The sequence below is a fragment of the Poecile atricapillus genome, chromosome 19 (genome assembly GCF_030490865.1).
Source record: "Poecile atricapillus isolate bPoeAtr1 chromosome 19, bPoeAtr1.hap1, whole genome shotgun sequence".
Lineage (NCBI taxonomy): Eukaryota > Metazoa > Chordata > Aves > Passeriformes > Paridae > Poecile > Poecile atricapillus.
Genome location: NC_081267.1, coordinates 492932 through 506597, shown reverse-complemented (window position 1 = coordinate 506597; position 13666 = coordinate 492932). Strand labels below are relative to the sequence as shown.

Below are 13666 nucleotides of genomic sequence, written 5' to 3'. Positions count from 1 at the left end.
AACTTTTCCCACAGAAATCCCCATTTTCCCCTCACAAATCGACACTTTTCCCACAAAATTCCACATTTTCCCCTCACAAATCCCAAATTTCCCCTCACGAATCCCCATTTTCACACAAAAAATCCCCATTTTTCCCCCAAAAATCCGCATTTTCCCCTCACAAATCCCAAATTTCTCCTCACAAATCCCACTTTTCCCACAGAAATTCCCGATTTTCCCCCCCAAATTCCCAATTTTCCCCTCATAAATCCCCACTTTTCCCACAAAAATCCCCATTTTCCCCTCACAAATCAACATTTTTCCAACAAAATTCCACATTTTCCCCCTCAGAAATCCCAATTTTCCCCTCACGAATCCCCATTTTCATACAAAAAACCCCCATTTTCCCCCAAAAATCCCCATTTTCCCCTCACAAATCCCAATTTTCCCCTCACAAATCCCAAATTTTCCCTCACAAATCCCACTTTTTCCCACAAAATTCCCGTTTTTCCCCCCAAAATTCCCAATTTCCCCTCACAAATTCCCAAATTTCCCCCCAAAATCCCGACTTTTCCCACAGAAATTCCCATTTTCCCCCAAAAATTCGCACTTTTCCCTCACAAATTCCCCATCTTCCCTCACAAATCGACATTTTCCCCACAAAATTCCCAATTTTCCCCTCACAAATCCCAAATTTTTCCTCACAAATTCCCCGTTTTCCCACACAAAGCCCTCAATTTCCCCTCATAAATCCACATTTTTCCCACAAAATTACCCATTTTCCCCACAAAAATCCCAAAATTCCCCTCACAAATCCCACTTTTCCCACAAAATTTCCTGGTTTTCCCCCCAAAATTCCCATTTTTCCCACAGAAGTCCCCATTTTCCCCTCACAAATCGACATTTTTCCCACAAAATTCCTCATTTTCTCCTCACAAATCCCAAATTTCCCCCCAAAATCCCCACTTTTCCCACAGAAATTCCCCTTTTTCCCACAAAATTCCACATTTTCCCCTCACGAATCCCCATTTTCACACAAAAAATTCCCATTTTTCCCCTCACAATCCCCACTTTTCCCACAGAAATCCCCATTTTCCCCTCAAAATTCCCATTTTCCCCTCACAAATTCCCCATTTTCCCACACAAAACGCTCAATTTCCCCTCACAAATCCGCATTTTTCCACACAAAATCCCCATTTTCCCCTCACAAATCCCAAATTTCCCCTCACAATCCCCATTTTACCCTCACAAATTCCCACTTTTCCTCACAAAATTCCACATTTTTCCCTCACAAATCCCAAATTTCCCCCCAAAATCCCCACTTTTCCCACAGAAATTCCCATTTTCCCCCCAAAATTCCCAAATTTTCCCTCACAAATTCCCGGTTTTCCCACACAAACCCCTCAATTTCCCCTCAAAAATCCGCATTTTTCCCACAAAATCCCCACTTTTCCCCCCAAAATTCTGATTTTTCCACCCAAAATCCCCATTTTCCCCTCACAAATCCCAATTTTTCCCCACAAAATTCCACATTTTCCCCTCACGAATTTCCATTTTCCCCCCAAAATTCCCAATTTATCCCACACGAATCCCCATTTTCATACAAAAAATCCCCATTTTCCCCACAAAACCCCCAATTTTCCCCTCACAATTCCAACTTTTCCCACAAAAATTCCCATTTTTCCCCCCCAAATTCCCATTTTTCCCCCCCAAAATCCCAATTTTCCCCTCACAAACCGCGCTCCCCCTCCCCCCTCACCGGAGACCCCCCCCCCCATTTCCCCCCCGGATTCCCGCCCTTTTCCCCCCCCGATTCCCGCCTTTTCCCCACCATTCCCGCCCTTTTCCCGATTTTTTTCCTTATCCCGGTTTTTTTTTTCCCCTTTTCCCGATTTTTTTTCCCGCCTCACCCCGCGCCCCCTCCCCCCCCCGCTATTGTGCGGGGCGGCCGCAGCCGGGCGGGGCCGCCATCTTGCCGCGATCCCAGCATGCCCCGCGCCGCCCAATGGGCGTGGCCTCCCCTCCCGACCAATCAGCGGCGCCGCTGGGGGAGTGGCGCCAAAACCCCGCGGCCAATCAGCGCCCAGAAGGGGCGTGGCCAAACCCCCTATTGCCAGCAATGAGAGGGGCGTGGTTATGCCCATATAAGGTAATGAGAGGCGGGGTTTATGCAAATGAGGGGGGTTTGATTGATGGGGAGGGCACGCCCAGGGAAGGGGGGGAGGGGCGGCGCTCGGGACCCCGAAAAATTCCCCGAAAATTCCCAAAAATGCCCCAAAAATTCCCGAAATTTCCCCAAATTCCAGCCCCGGATTGGATTTAGGGATCCCAAAACCCCAAAATCCCCCAAAATTCCCCCAAAATTCAAAAAAAATCCCCCCAAAAATGCCAAAAAAAATGCCCCCGGAATTCCCCAAAAAATCCCAAAAATTCACCCCAAAATCCCGAAAAATTCCCCCAAATCCCCGCCCAAAATTCCCGGAAATTTTCCCTAAAAAATCCCCCCGAAATTCCCCAAAATCCCCCCAAAATTCCCCCAAATATTCCCAAAAATCCCCCCAAAATTCCCCCAAAAATTCTCCCAAAATTCCCAAAAAATGCCCCAAAAAAATCCCAAAAAACCCCAAAATCCCCCCAAAAATCCCCCCTAAAAATTCCCCAAAATTCCCTAAAAATTCTCCCAAATTCCCCTCAAAAATCCCCCAAAAAATCCCGAATAATCCCCAATAAAATTCCCTAAAAATTCGCCCCCAAAACCCCCAAAATTCCCTCGAAAAATTCCCACAAAAATCCCCCAAAATTCCCGATAAATCTCCCTTAAAAGTCTCCCCAAAAAACCCCAAAATTCCCCCAAAATTCCCATTAAAAAAACACAAAAATTCCCTAAAAATTCCCATGAAATTCCCTTAAAAATCCCCGTAAAACTCCCCTAAAATTCCCGATAAAAATTTCCCAAAATTCAAAAAAAAATCCCCAAAAGAGCCCCAAAAAATTCCCATAAAAATCCCCCAAAATTCCCAAGAAATTCCCATAAAATCCTCAAGAAATTCCCTAAAATTCCCGATAAAAATTCCCTAAAAAATTCCCATAAAACCCCCCAAAAAACCCAGAAAATTCCCATAAAATTCCCCAAAAGTTCCCTCCCAAAATTCCCAAAATACCCGGAAAAATTCCCATAAGAAAGTCCCCAAAATCCCCTAAAAATTCCCCAAAAAATCCCCCAAAATTCCTCAAAAAATCCCCCCAAAATTCCCAAAAAAATCCCCAAAATTTCCCATAAAAATTCCCCAAAATTCCCATAAAAAACACCAAAAAAATCCCTAAAAATTCCCAATAAAAATCCCTAAAAATTTCCCCAAAATTCCTAAAAAACTCCCATAAAATCCCCTAAAATTTCCCCTCAAAATTCCTGATAAAAATTCCCAAAAATTCCCTGAAATTAAAAAAAAAAAAATCCCCAAAATAATCCCAAAAAATTCCCATTAAAAAGTCCCAAAATTCCCCCTAAAAATCCCCAAAAATTCCATAAAAATTCCCAATAAAATTCCCCAAAAATGCCCCAAAATTCCCTAAAAATTCCCTCCCAAAATTCCCAAAATCCCCTGAAAAATTCCCATAAAAATCCCCAAAAATTCCATAAAAATTCCCAATAAAAATCGCTAAAAATCCCAGAAAAATCCCAAAAAAATCCCATAAAATCCCCCAAAAATCCTTTAAAAATTCCCGAAAATTCCCCCAAAAAAATCCCCAAAAATTTCCCAAAAAATTCCCATAAAATCCCCAGAAAATTCCCTGAAAATTCCCTGGGAAATCCCCTAAAAACTCCCATAAAATTCCCCAAAAACTCCCTCACAAAATTCCCAAAATCCCCTAAAAAATTCCCATAAAAATAAGAAAAAAACCCCAAAAATTCCCTAAAGATTTCCATAAAATCCCCTCAAAATTCCCGACAAAAATTCCCAAAAATCCTCAAACTTTCCCCACAAAACTTCCATAAAAATGCCCAAAACTTCCATAAAAATTCCCAATAAAAATCCCTAAAAATCCCCCAAAATTCCCTAAAAATTCCCTCCCAAAATTCCCAAAATCCCCTGAAAAATTCCCATAAAAATCCCCAAAAATTCCATACAAATTCCCAATAAAAAACCCTAAAAATCCACGATAAAATTCCAAAAAAATTCCCATAAAATCCCCCAAAGTTCCTTAAAAAATTCCCAAAAATTCCCCCAAAAAATCCCCAAAATTTCTCCAAAAAATTGCCCCAAAATCCCCCCCAAAAATTCCTAAAAATTCCCATAAAATTCCCAAAATTCCCACGTGAAATTCCCGTTTTTTCCCCTCCCGGAATTCCCGTTTTTTCCCGGTTTTTTTTTCCCCTCCCCCGCTCACCTGGGCTCCTCCTCGGGGGGTTCCCGGCGCTGCCCCTCCCCCTCCTGCGGAACGAACCAAAAACCGGTCATGGGGGGGGGAAGGGAGGGGCTTGGCCACGCCCCCTTTAAGCTCCACCCCCTTAAAACCCCATCCACTTTAAGCCCCGCCCATTTAAATTTAACCCCCTTTAAGCCCCACCCCTTTAAGCCCCGCCTCTTTAAGCCCCACCCCTTTAAGCCCCTCCCATTTAAACCCTGCCCCTTTAAGCCCTGCTCCCTTTAAGCCCCGCCCCTTTAAGCCCCACCCTTTAAACCCCACCCCTTTAAGTCCCACCCTTTAAACCCCGCCCCTTTAAGCCCCACCCATTAAACCCCACCTGAATAAGCCCCACCCCTTTTAACCTCACCCCTTTAAGCCCCGCCCTCTTAAACTCCACCCTTTTAAGCCCCACCCTCTTTAATTCCTGCTCTTTAACCCTTTGCCCGTTCTAAGCCCCACCCCTTTAAGCTCCACCCACTTAAGCCCTGCCCCCTTTAAGCCCCACCCCTTTTAACCCTGCCTCCCTTTAAACCCCACCCCTTTTAAGCCCCACCCCTTTTAATCTCACCCCCTTTAAGCCCCATTCCTTTAAGCCCTGTCCCTTTAAGCCCCACCCCCTTTAAGCCCCGCCCCTTTAATTCTTGTCCTTCTGAGCCCCGCCCCTTTAAGCCCTGCTCCTTAACCCCGCCCCTTTTATCCCCTTTAAGCCCCGCCCCTTTAAGCCCCACCCCTTTAATCCCTGTCCCTTTAAACCCCACCCCTTTAAGCCCCACCCCATTTAAACCTCACCCTTTTAAACCCTGCCCTTTTAAGCCCCACCCCCTTTGAACCCCACCCCCTTAAGCCCCTCCTCTTTAAGCCCCGCCCCCTTTAACCCTGCCCCCTTAAGCCCCACCCCTTTTAACCCCACCCCCTTTAAGCTCCACCCCTTTAATTCCTGTCCCTATTAAACTCTGCCCCTTTAAGCCCCGCCCCCTTTAACCCCTTTAAGCCCCGCCCCCTTTAACTGGACCCCTTAAGCCACACCCCCTTTAATCCCTGTCCTTTTAAGCCCCGCCCCTTTAAGCCCCACCCAATTTGGCCCCTTTAAGCCCCACCCCTTTAAGCCACACCCACTTTAAGCCCCACCCCCTTAAACCCCGCCCCTTTAACCCTCATCCCTTTAAGCCCCGCCCCTTTAATTCCTGTCCTTTTAAGCCACACCCCCTTTAAGCCCCGCCCCCTTTAAGCCCCGCCCTAAGGGGAGAATTTTGGCGGGAAATTTTTTGGGGGAATTTTGAACAAAATTCTGGGGATTTTGGGGAAAAATTTGGGGAAATTTTGGGGGAATTTTGGGGATTTTGTGGAAATTTTGGGATTTTTTGGGGAATTTTGGGGATTTTGGGGAAATTTTGGGGATTTTGAGGGAATTTTGGGGATTTTGAGGCAATTTTGGGGAAATTTGGGGGTTTTTGGGAATTTTGAGGGAAATTGTGCGAATTTTGAGGGAATTTTGGGGATTTCGGGGGAATTTCGGGGATTTTGGGGGAATTTTGGAAATTTGGGAAAAATTTGGGGAATTTTGGGGGGAAATTTTGGGGATTTTGTGGAAATTTTGGGGATTTTGAGGGAATTTTGGGGAAATTTTGGAGATTTTTGGGAATTTTGAGGGAATTTTGGGGATTTTGAGAGAATTTTGGGGATTTTGGGGAAATTTTGGGTATTTTGAGGAAATTTTGGGGATTTTGAGGGAATTTTTGGGATTTTGAGGGAATTTTGGGGATTTTGTGGAAATTTTGGAATTTTTTGGGGAATTTTGGGGATTTTGACGCAATTTTGGGGAAATTTTGGGGATTTTTGGGAATTTTGAGGGAAATTCTGCGGATTTTGAGGGAATTTTGGGTATTTTGAGGAAATTTTGGGGATTTTGGGGGAACTTTGGGGATTTTGGGGAAATTTTGGGGAATTTGAGGGAATTTTGGGGAATTTTGGGGGAAATTCTGGGAATTTTTGGGGAATTTTTAGATTTGGGGAAATTTTGGGGGATTTTGGGGCAAATTTGCAGAATTTGGGGAATTTTGAGGAAAATCTTTGGTGATTTTGGGAAAATTTTGGGATTTTTCTGGGAATTTTTTGGCGGGAATTCTTTAGCCCCTCCCCCCTTTAAGCCCCGCCCCCTTTTCCTTTCCAAGCCCCTCCCCCTCTTTAAGCCCCGCCCCCTTTTCCTCACCTGAGCTCCCCCCGCGGGCGAGGCCGGCGCGGGGTGGGGGGAGGGGCAGGAGGAAGAGGAGGAGGAGGAGGAAGAGGGGGGGGAGGGGCGGGGAGGGGGCGGAGCCTCAGCGCTGAGCAGAGGGGGGAGGGGCTCCCCCTCCTCTTCCTCCTCCTCAAGCCCCTCCCCCTTTTCCGGAAGCCCCTCCCCCTTCTCCGGAAGCCCCGCCCCTTGCAGGGGGGGAGGGGAGGGGCTCCCCGTGCCGGTTTCCTCCACTTCCGGTTTTGGTGACGTCACTTCCTGTTTTGCCGGCGGAACTTCCGGTTTAGGCTCCGCCTTTTCCGGTGTCGGCGATGTCGTTTCCTGGTTCAGAGACGCCACTTCCGGTTTTGGTGATGTCACTTCCGGTTTTGGTGAGGTCGCTTCCTGTTTTGGCGATGTGACTTCCGGTTTTGGTGACGTCACTTCCTGTTTTTCCGGTGGGGGTTTGGGGGTCTCTTCCTCTTCCTCCTCCTCCTCTTCCTCCTCGTCTTCCTCTTCCTCCTCCTCCTCTTCCTCTTCCTCCCCGGCCACGCCCACCTGGGGGGCGGGGCGGCGGCGCCGGGGGGCGGGGCCGGGCTCGGGGGCGGGGCCGGGGGGCGGGGCCGAGCGGGTCTGGCGGGAAAAGGGGAGAGAAAATGGCGGGAAATCAGAAAATGGCGGGAAATGAGAAAGTTTTCCCAAAATGGAGAAATTTGACCCAAAATTGGGAATTTTGACCCAAAACCGGGGAAATTTGACCCAAAATTGGGAAATTTGAACCGAAAATGAGGAATTTTGACCCTAAATTGTAAAATTTGAACCGAAAATTAGAAAATTTGACCCAAAATTGCGAATTTTGACCCAAAATTGAGGGATTGGACCAAAAATTGGGAATTTTGACCCGAAATTGAGGAATTTCACCCAAAATGGAGGATTTTGACCAAAAAATGGGGAAATTTGACTCGAAAATGAGAAAATTTGACCCAAAAATGAGGAAATTTGAGCCAAGATTGGGAATTTTGACCCAAAATTGAGAAATTTGACCCAAAAATGGGGAAATTCTTCCCAAAAATTGGGAAATTTGACCTAAAATTGAAGAATTTGACCCAAAATTGGGAATTTTGACCCAAAACGGGGAATTTTGACCCAAAATTGAGAATTTTAATCCAAAAATGGGGAAATCTGACCCAAAATGGAGAAAATTTGACCCAAAATTGGGATTTTCAACCAAAACTGGGAATTTTGACCCAAAAATGGAAAAATTTGACTGAAAATGGGAATTTTGACCCAAAATTGAGGGAATTTGACCCAAAATTGAAGAAATTTGATCACAAAATGAGAGATTTTGACCCAAAAATGGGGAATTTCAGCCCAAAATTGGGAATTTTGCCCAAAATTGACAAATCTGATCCCAAAACGGGGAAAAATCACCAAAAACAGAAGAATTTGACCCAAAACCGAAGAAATTCGACCCAAAAAATGGAAAACTTGGACCCAAAATTGTGAAAATTCCCAAAATTTTCCCCCAAAATTCCCAAATTTCACCCAAAATTCCCAAATTTCCCCCAAAATTCCCGAATTTCCCCCAAAATTCCCAAATTTTTACCCAAAATTCTCGAGTTTTCCCCAAAATTCCCGGATTTTCCCCCAGAATTCCCGGGATTTCCTCACCATCCTCCTCCTCTCCTTCCTCCCGGCTCCTTCCTCCTCTTCCTCCTCCTCCTCCTCCTCGCCCGGCTCCGAGGCTGCCCAGGGAAAAAAAAACGGGAATTTGATGGGAATTTTTTTTGGAATTTCTTGGTAATTTTTTTGGAATTTTTTGAGAATTTTTTGGGAATTTTTTGGGAATTTTTTGGGAATTTTTGGGAATTTTTTGGGGATTTTTTGGGAATTTATTGGGAATTTTCTGGGAATTTTTTGGGAATTTTTGGGGGATTTTATGGGAATTTTTGGGGGATTTTTGGGGAATTTTTGGGAATTTTTTGGGGATTTTTGGGGGATTTTCCGGGAATTTTTTGGGAATTTTTTGGGAATTTTTGAGGGATTTTTTTGGGAATTTTTTGGGGATTTTTTGGGAATTTTTCAAAAACTTTTTGGGAATTTTTTCAAAAATTTTTTCAGGAATTTTTTGGGAATTTTCAGGGATTTTTGGGGGGAATTTTTGAGGGAATTTTGGGGATTTTTGGGGAATTTTGGGGAATTTTTCAGGAATTTTTTGGGGATTTTTTGGGGATTTTTGGGGAATTTTTTGGGAATTTTTGGGAATTTTTTGGGAATTTTTGGGAATTTTTTGGGGATTTTTTGGAAATTTTTTGGGAATTTTTGGGGAGATTTTGGGGGATTTTTTGGAAATTTTTCAAAGAGTTTTTGGGAATTTTTTGGGATTTTTTTCGGTAAATTTTTGGGAATTTTGAGGGATTTTTGGGGAATTTTTCAGGAATTTTTTGGGGATTTTTTGGGAATTTTTCGGGAATTTTTGGGAATTTTTTCAGGATTTTTGAAGGATTTTTTGGGAATTTTGGGGGAATTTTTGGGGAATTTTTTCGGGATTTTTTTGGGAATTTTCAGGGGTTTTTTGGGGGAACTTTTTGAGGAATTTTTGGAATTTTCGGGAATTTTTCGGGGATTTTTTGGGAATTTTTTCAGGAATTTTTTGGAATTTTCAGGGATTTTTGGGGGGAATTTTTGAGGGAATTTTGGGGATTTTTGAGGAATTTTTGGGGAATTTTCCGGGGATTTTTTGGGGACTTTCTGGGGAATTTTGGGGAATTTTTTTGGAATTTTTTGGGGAGTTTTTGGGGATTTTTTAGGGATTTTTGGAGAATTCTTTGGGAATTTTTTCGGGAATTTTTTTGAATTTTTTAGGGATTTTTTTGGGGAATTTTCGGGGATTTTTTTGGGGAATTTTTGGGGATTTTTTGGGAATTTTTCAGGAATTTCTTGGGAATTTTTTTGGAATTTTCGGGGGATTTTTTGGGAATTTTTTGGGGAATTTTTGTGGGATTTTTTTGGGAATTTTCTGGGAATTTTTGAGGGATTTTTTTGGGAATTTTTCAGGGATTTTTGGGGGGAATTTTTTGGGAATTTTTTGGGGATTTTTGGGGGATTTTTTTGAAATTTTTTGGGGATTTTTTGGGAATTTTTCAAAAATTTTTTGGGAATTTTTTCAAAAATTTTTTCAGGAATTTTTTAGAATTTTCAGGGATTTTGGGGGGGAATTTTTGAGGGAATTTTGGGGATTTTTCGGGAATTTTTGGGGAATTTTCCGGGGATTTTTTTGGGACTTTCTGGGGAATTTTGGGGAATTTTTTTGGAATTTTTTTGGGAGTTTTTGGGGATTTTTTTAGGGATTTTTTGGGAATTTTTTCGGGACTTTTTTGGGAATTTTTTGGGAATTTTGAGAGGTTTTTTAGAAATTTTTCAGGGATTTTTTTGGGTTTCTTGGGAATTTTGGGGGGATTTTTTGGGAATTTTTTCAGGAATTTTTTTGGGATTTTCAGGGAATTTTTAGGAATTTTTCAGGGATTTTTTGGGAATTTTCAGGGATTTTTGGGGGGAATTTTCGGGAATTTTTGGGGAATTTTCGGGAATTTTTGGGGAATTTTGGGGGATTTTTTGGGAATTTTTGGGGATTTTTTTTGGGAATGTTTCAGGAATTTTTGGAAACTTTTTGGGAATTTTTTGGGGAATTTTTTGGGAACATTTGAAGGATTTTTTGGGAATTTTTTGGGAATTTTTTGGGGAGTTTTTTGGGGAGTTTTTCTGGGATTTTTTTGGAATTTTCTGGGAATTTTTGAAGGATTTTTCAGGAATTTTTTGGGAGTTTATTGGGAATTTTTGGGGGATTTTTTGGGAATTTTTTCAGGAATTTTTTTGGGATTTTCAGGGAATTTTTAGGAATTTTTCAGGAATTTTTTGGGAATTTTTGGGGGATTTTTTGGGAATTTTTCAGGGTTTTTTGGGAGGAATTTTTGGGGAATTTTGGGGAATTTTTGGGGGAATTTTGGGAGATTTTTTAGGAATTTTCAGGAATTTCTTGGGAATTTTTTTTGAATTTTCTGGGGGATTTTTTGGGAATTTTTGAGGATTTTTGGGGGGAATTTTTGGGGGAATTTTGGGGAATTTTTCGGGAATTTTTCGGGAATTTTTGGGGAATTTTTTGGGATTTTTCGGGAATTTTTGGGGAAATTTTTTGGGATTTTTTTGGGAACATTCCAGGAAATTCCCTGGGAATTTTCTGGGAATTCTCACCTCGAGTTTCCGGAGGGTCCCGGCGCTGCTGGAGCAGCTCCTGCTGCTTCTCCAGGTACTGCTTGATGATGCTGTTCTGCCCCATGGCCTCGCCCATCTGCCGAAATTCCAGCAATTCCCAAAAAATTTGGGATCCAATCGGGAATTTTTGGGAATTTTTCCCATTTTTTTCCCTTTTTTTCCCCATTTTTTCCCATTTTTTTCCCATTTTTTTCCCATTTTTTTGTGATTTTTTAAATGATTTTTTGGGATCAAGTGAAGCTCTTCCACCCCCAAATCCCAAAAAATTGGGAATTCCCAAAAATCTGGGATATTTTCCAAATTTTTGGGAATTTTTTCCCATTTTTTTCCCATTTTTTCCCATTTTTTTGGGATTTTTGCTGATTTTTTTGGGGATTTTTTGGGTGATTTTTAAACATTTTTGGGATCAAGTGAAGCTCTTCCACCCCCAGATCCCAAAAAATTGGGAATTCCCAAAAATCCGGGATCATTTCCAAATTTTTGGGAATTTTTTCCCATTTTTTCCCCAATTTTTCCATTTTTTTCCCATTTTTTGGTGATTTTTTTTGTGATTTTTTAGGGATTTTTTAGGAATTTTTTGGATATTTTTAGGGATTAATTGAAGCTCCTCCACCCCCAAATCCCAAAAATTGGGAATTCCCAAAAATCCGGGATCATTTCCGAATTTTTGGGAATTTTTTCCCATTTTTTTCCCATTTTTTTCCCATTTTTTTGGGATTTTTACTGATTTTTTTAGGGATTTTTTGGGTGATTTTTAAACATTTTTGGGATCAAGTGAAGCTCTTCCACCCCCAGATCCCAAAAAATTGGGAATTCCCAAAAATCTGGGATCATTCCCAAATTTTAGGGAATTTTTTCCCATTTTTTTCCCAATTTTTTCCCATTTTTTTCTGATTTTTTGGTGATTTTTTTGTGATTTTTTTATGATTTTTTGGGATCAAGTGAAGCTCTTCCACCCCCAAATCCCAAAAAATTGGGAATTCCCAAAAATTCGAGCTCACTCCCGAATTTTTGGGAATTTTTTCCCATTTTTTTCCCAGATTTTTCCCAATTTTTCCCATTTTTTGCTCATTTTTTTGAGATTTTTTTAAATGATTTTTTGGATTTAATTGAAGCTCTTCCACCTCCAAATCCCAAAAAATTGGGAATTCCCAAAAATCTGGGATCATTCCCGAATTTTTGGGAATTTTTTCCCATTTTTTTCCCACATTTTTCCCAATTTTTTCCCAATTTTTTCCAGTTTTTTCCCATTTTTTCCCCATTTTTTTCTAATTTTTTTGGATTTTTTTGTGATTTTTTGGATTTAATTGAAGCTCCTTCACCCCCAAATCCCAAAAACCGGGAATTCCCAAAAATCTGGGATCATTTTGGAATTTTGGGGAATTTTTTGTCCATTTTTTTCCCATTTTTTGGTGATTTTTGGGATTTTTTTCCCATTTTTTCCCCCATTTTTTGGTGATTTTTGGGAATTTTTTCCCTTTTTTTTCCCAATTTTTGGGAATTTTTTCCCATTTTTTGGTGATTTTTGGGAATTTTTTCCCATTTTTTGGGAGGATTTGAAGGAATTTCGGAATTTTGGGGATTTTTTTGGGGGAATTTTGGGCAATTTAAGGAAAATTTTGGGGGAATTTGGTGAAATTTTGGGAGAATTTTGTTCATTTTTGGGATGATTTGAAGCAATTTTGAATTTTTGGAATTTTTTTCGGGCAATTTGAGGAGATTTTGGGCAATTTAATGAAGATTTTGGGTGAATTTTGTTAATTTTTGAGCAAATTTGAGGCAATTTTGGAATTTTGGGATTTTTTTTAAATTTTAATCAATTAAATTAAGATTTTTTGTGAATTTTATTAATTTTTGAGCAAATTTGAGAAAATTCTGAATTTTTTGGGGATTTTTTTTGAATTTTAATCAATTTAATGAAGATTTTTTGTGAATTTAAGTGAAATTTTGGGAGATTTTTGGGGAGAATTTTGAATTTTTGGGGATTTTTTGGGGGAATTTTGGGCAATTTAATGAAGATTTTTGTGAATTTGGGTGAAATTTGTTGATTTTTGGGATGATTTGAAACAATTTTAAATTTTTTGGAATTTTTTGAGGCAATTTAAGGAAATTTTGGTCAATTTAAAGAAGATTTTGGGTGAATTTGGGTGAAATTTTGAGAGATTTGGGGAAAATTTGAGAAAATTTTGAATTTTTGGGGATTTTTTGGGGTGATTTGAGGGGATTTTGGGCAATTTAATGAAGATTTCGGGTGAATTTTGTAAATTTTTTAGCAAATTTGAGAGAATTTTAGGGGTTTTTTTTGAATTTTAATCAATTTAATGAAGATTTTTTGTGAATTTAAGTGAAATTTTGGGAGATTTTTGGGGAGAATTTTTAAATTTTCGGGATTTTTTTGGGGTGATTTAAGGAAATTTTGGTCAATTTAACGAAGATTTTTGTGAAATTGGTGAAATTTGGGTGAAATTCGGGCGATTTTGGCCAATTCTCACCTGGGAATTGGGCTGGAAGGTCGGGTGGGGGCTCGAGTGCTTCTGGAGGTTCTCCAACATCAGCGCCTGAATTTTGGGTCAAATCACACAAATTTCAGTCAAAACCAAAAAATCTCCACTCCCAAACCCCACAAATTCCTTTTCCCTCAATTTCCAGCCCCAAAACCCCCGGAATTCCCCCCAAAATCCCAAATTTCCCACCCAAAACTTGCCCAAAAATCCAATTTTTTTGCCCCAAAACCGCCATTTTTCCCCTCAAAACCTCACCAAAATCATCATTTTTTACCCCAAAACCGCGATTTTT

At 40.9% G+C, this 13666-nt stretch overlaps 1 protein-coding gene across 1 annotated transcript in view; it reads right to left on the bottom strand.

Moving 5' to 3' along the window:
- The window catches only part of ACIN1 (apoptotic chromatin condensation inducer 1), a 46192-nt gene that overhangs the window by 29901 nt on the left and 2625 nt on the right, over positions 1-13666 (bottom strand). Inside the window, exons 2-6 of the mRNA XM_058853144.1 lie at positions 13363-13428; positions 10850-10946; positions 8270-8343; positions 6599-7231; positions 4369-4412 (exon numbers count right to left, since the gene is read on the bottom strand). Of these exons, the coding sequence (XP_058709127.1) occupies positions 4369-4412; positions 6599-7231; positions 8270-8343; positions 10850-10946; positions 13363-13428 (914 nt within the window). The remainder of the gene's footprint in view (positions 1-4368; positions 4413-6598; positions 7232-8269; positions 8344-10849; positions 10947-13362; positions 13429-13666) is intronic.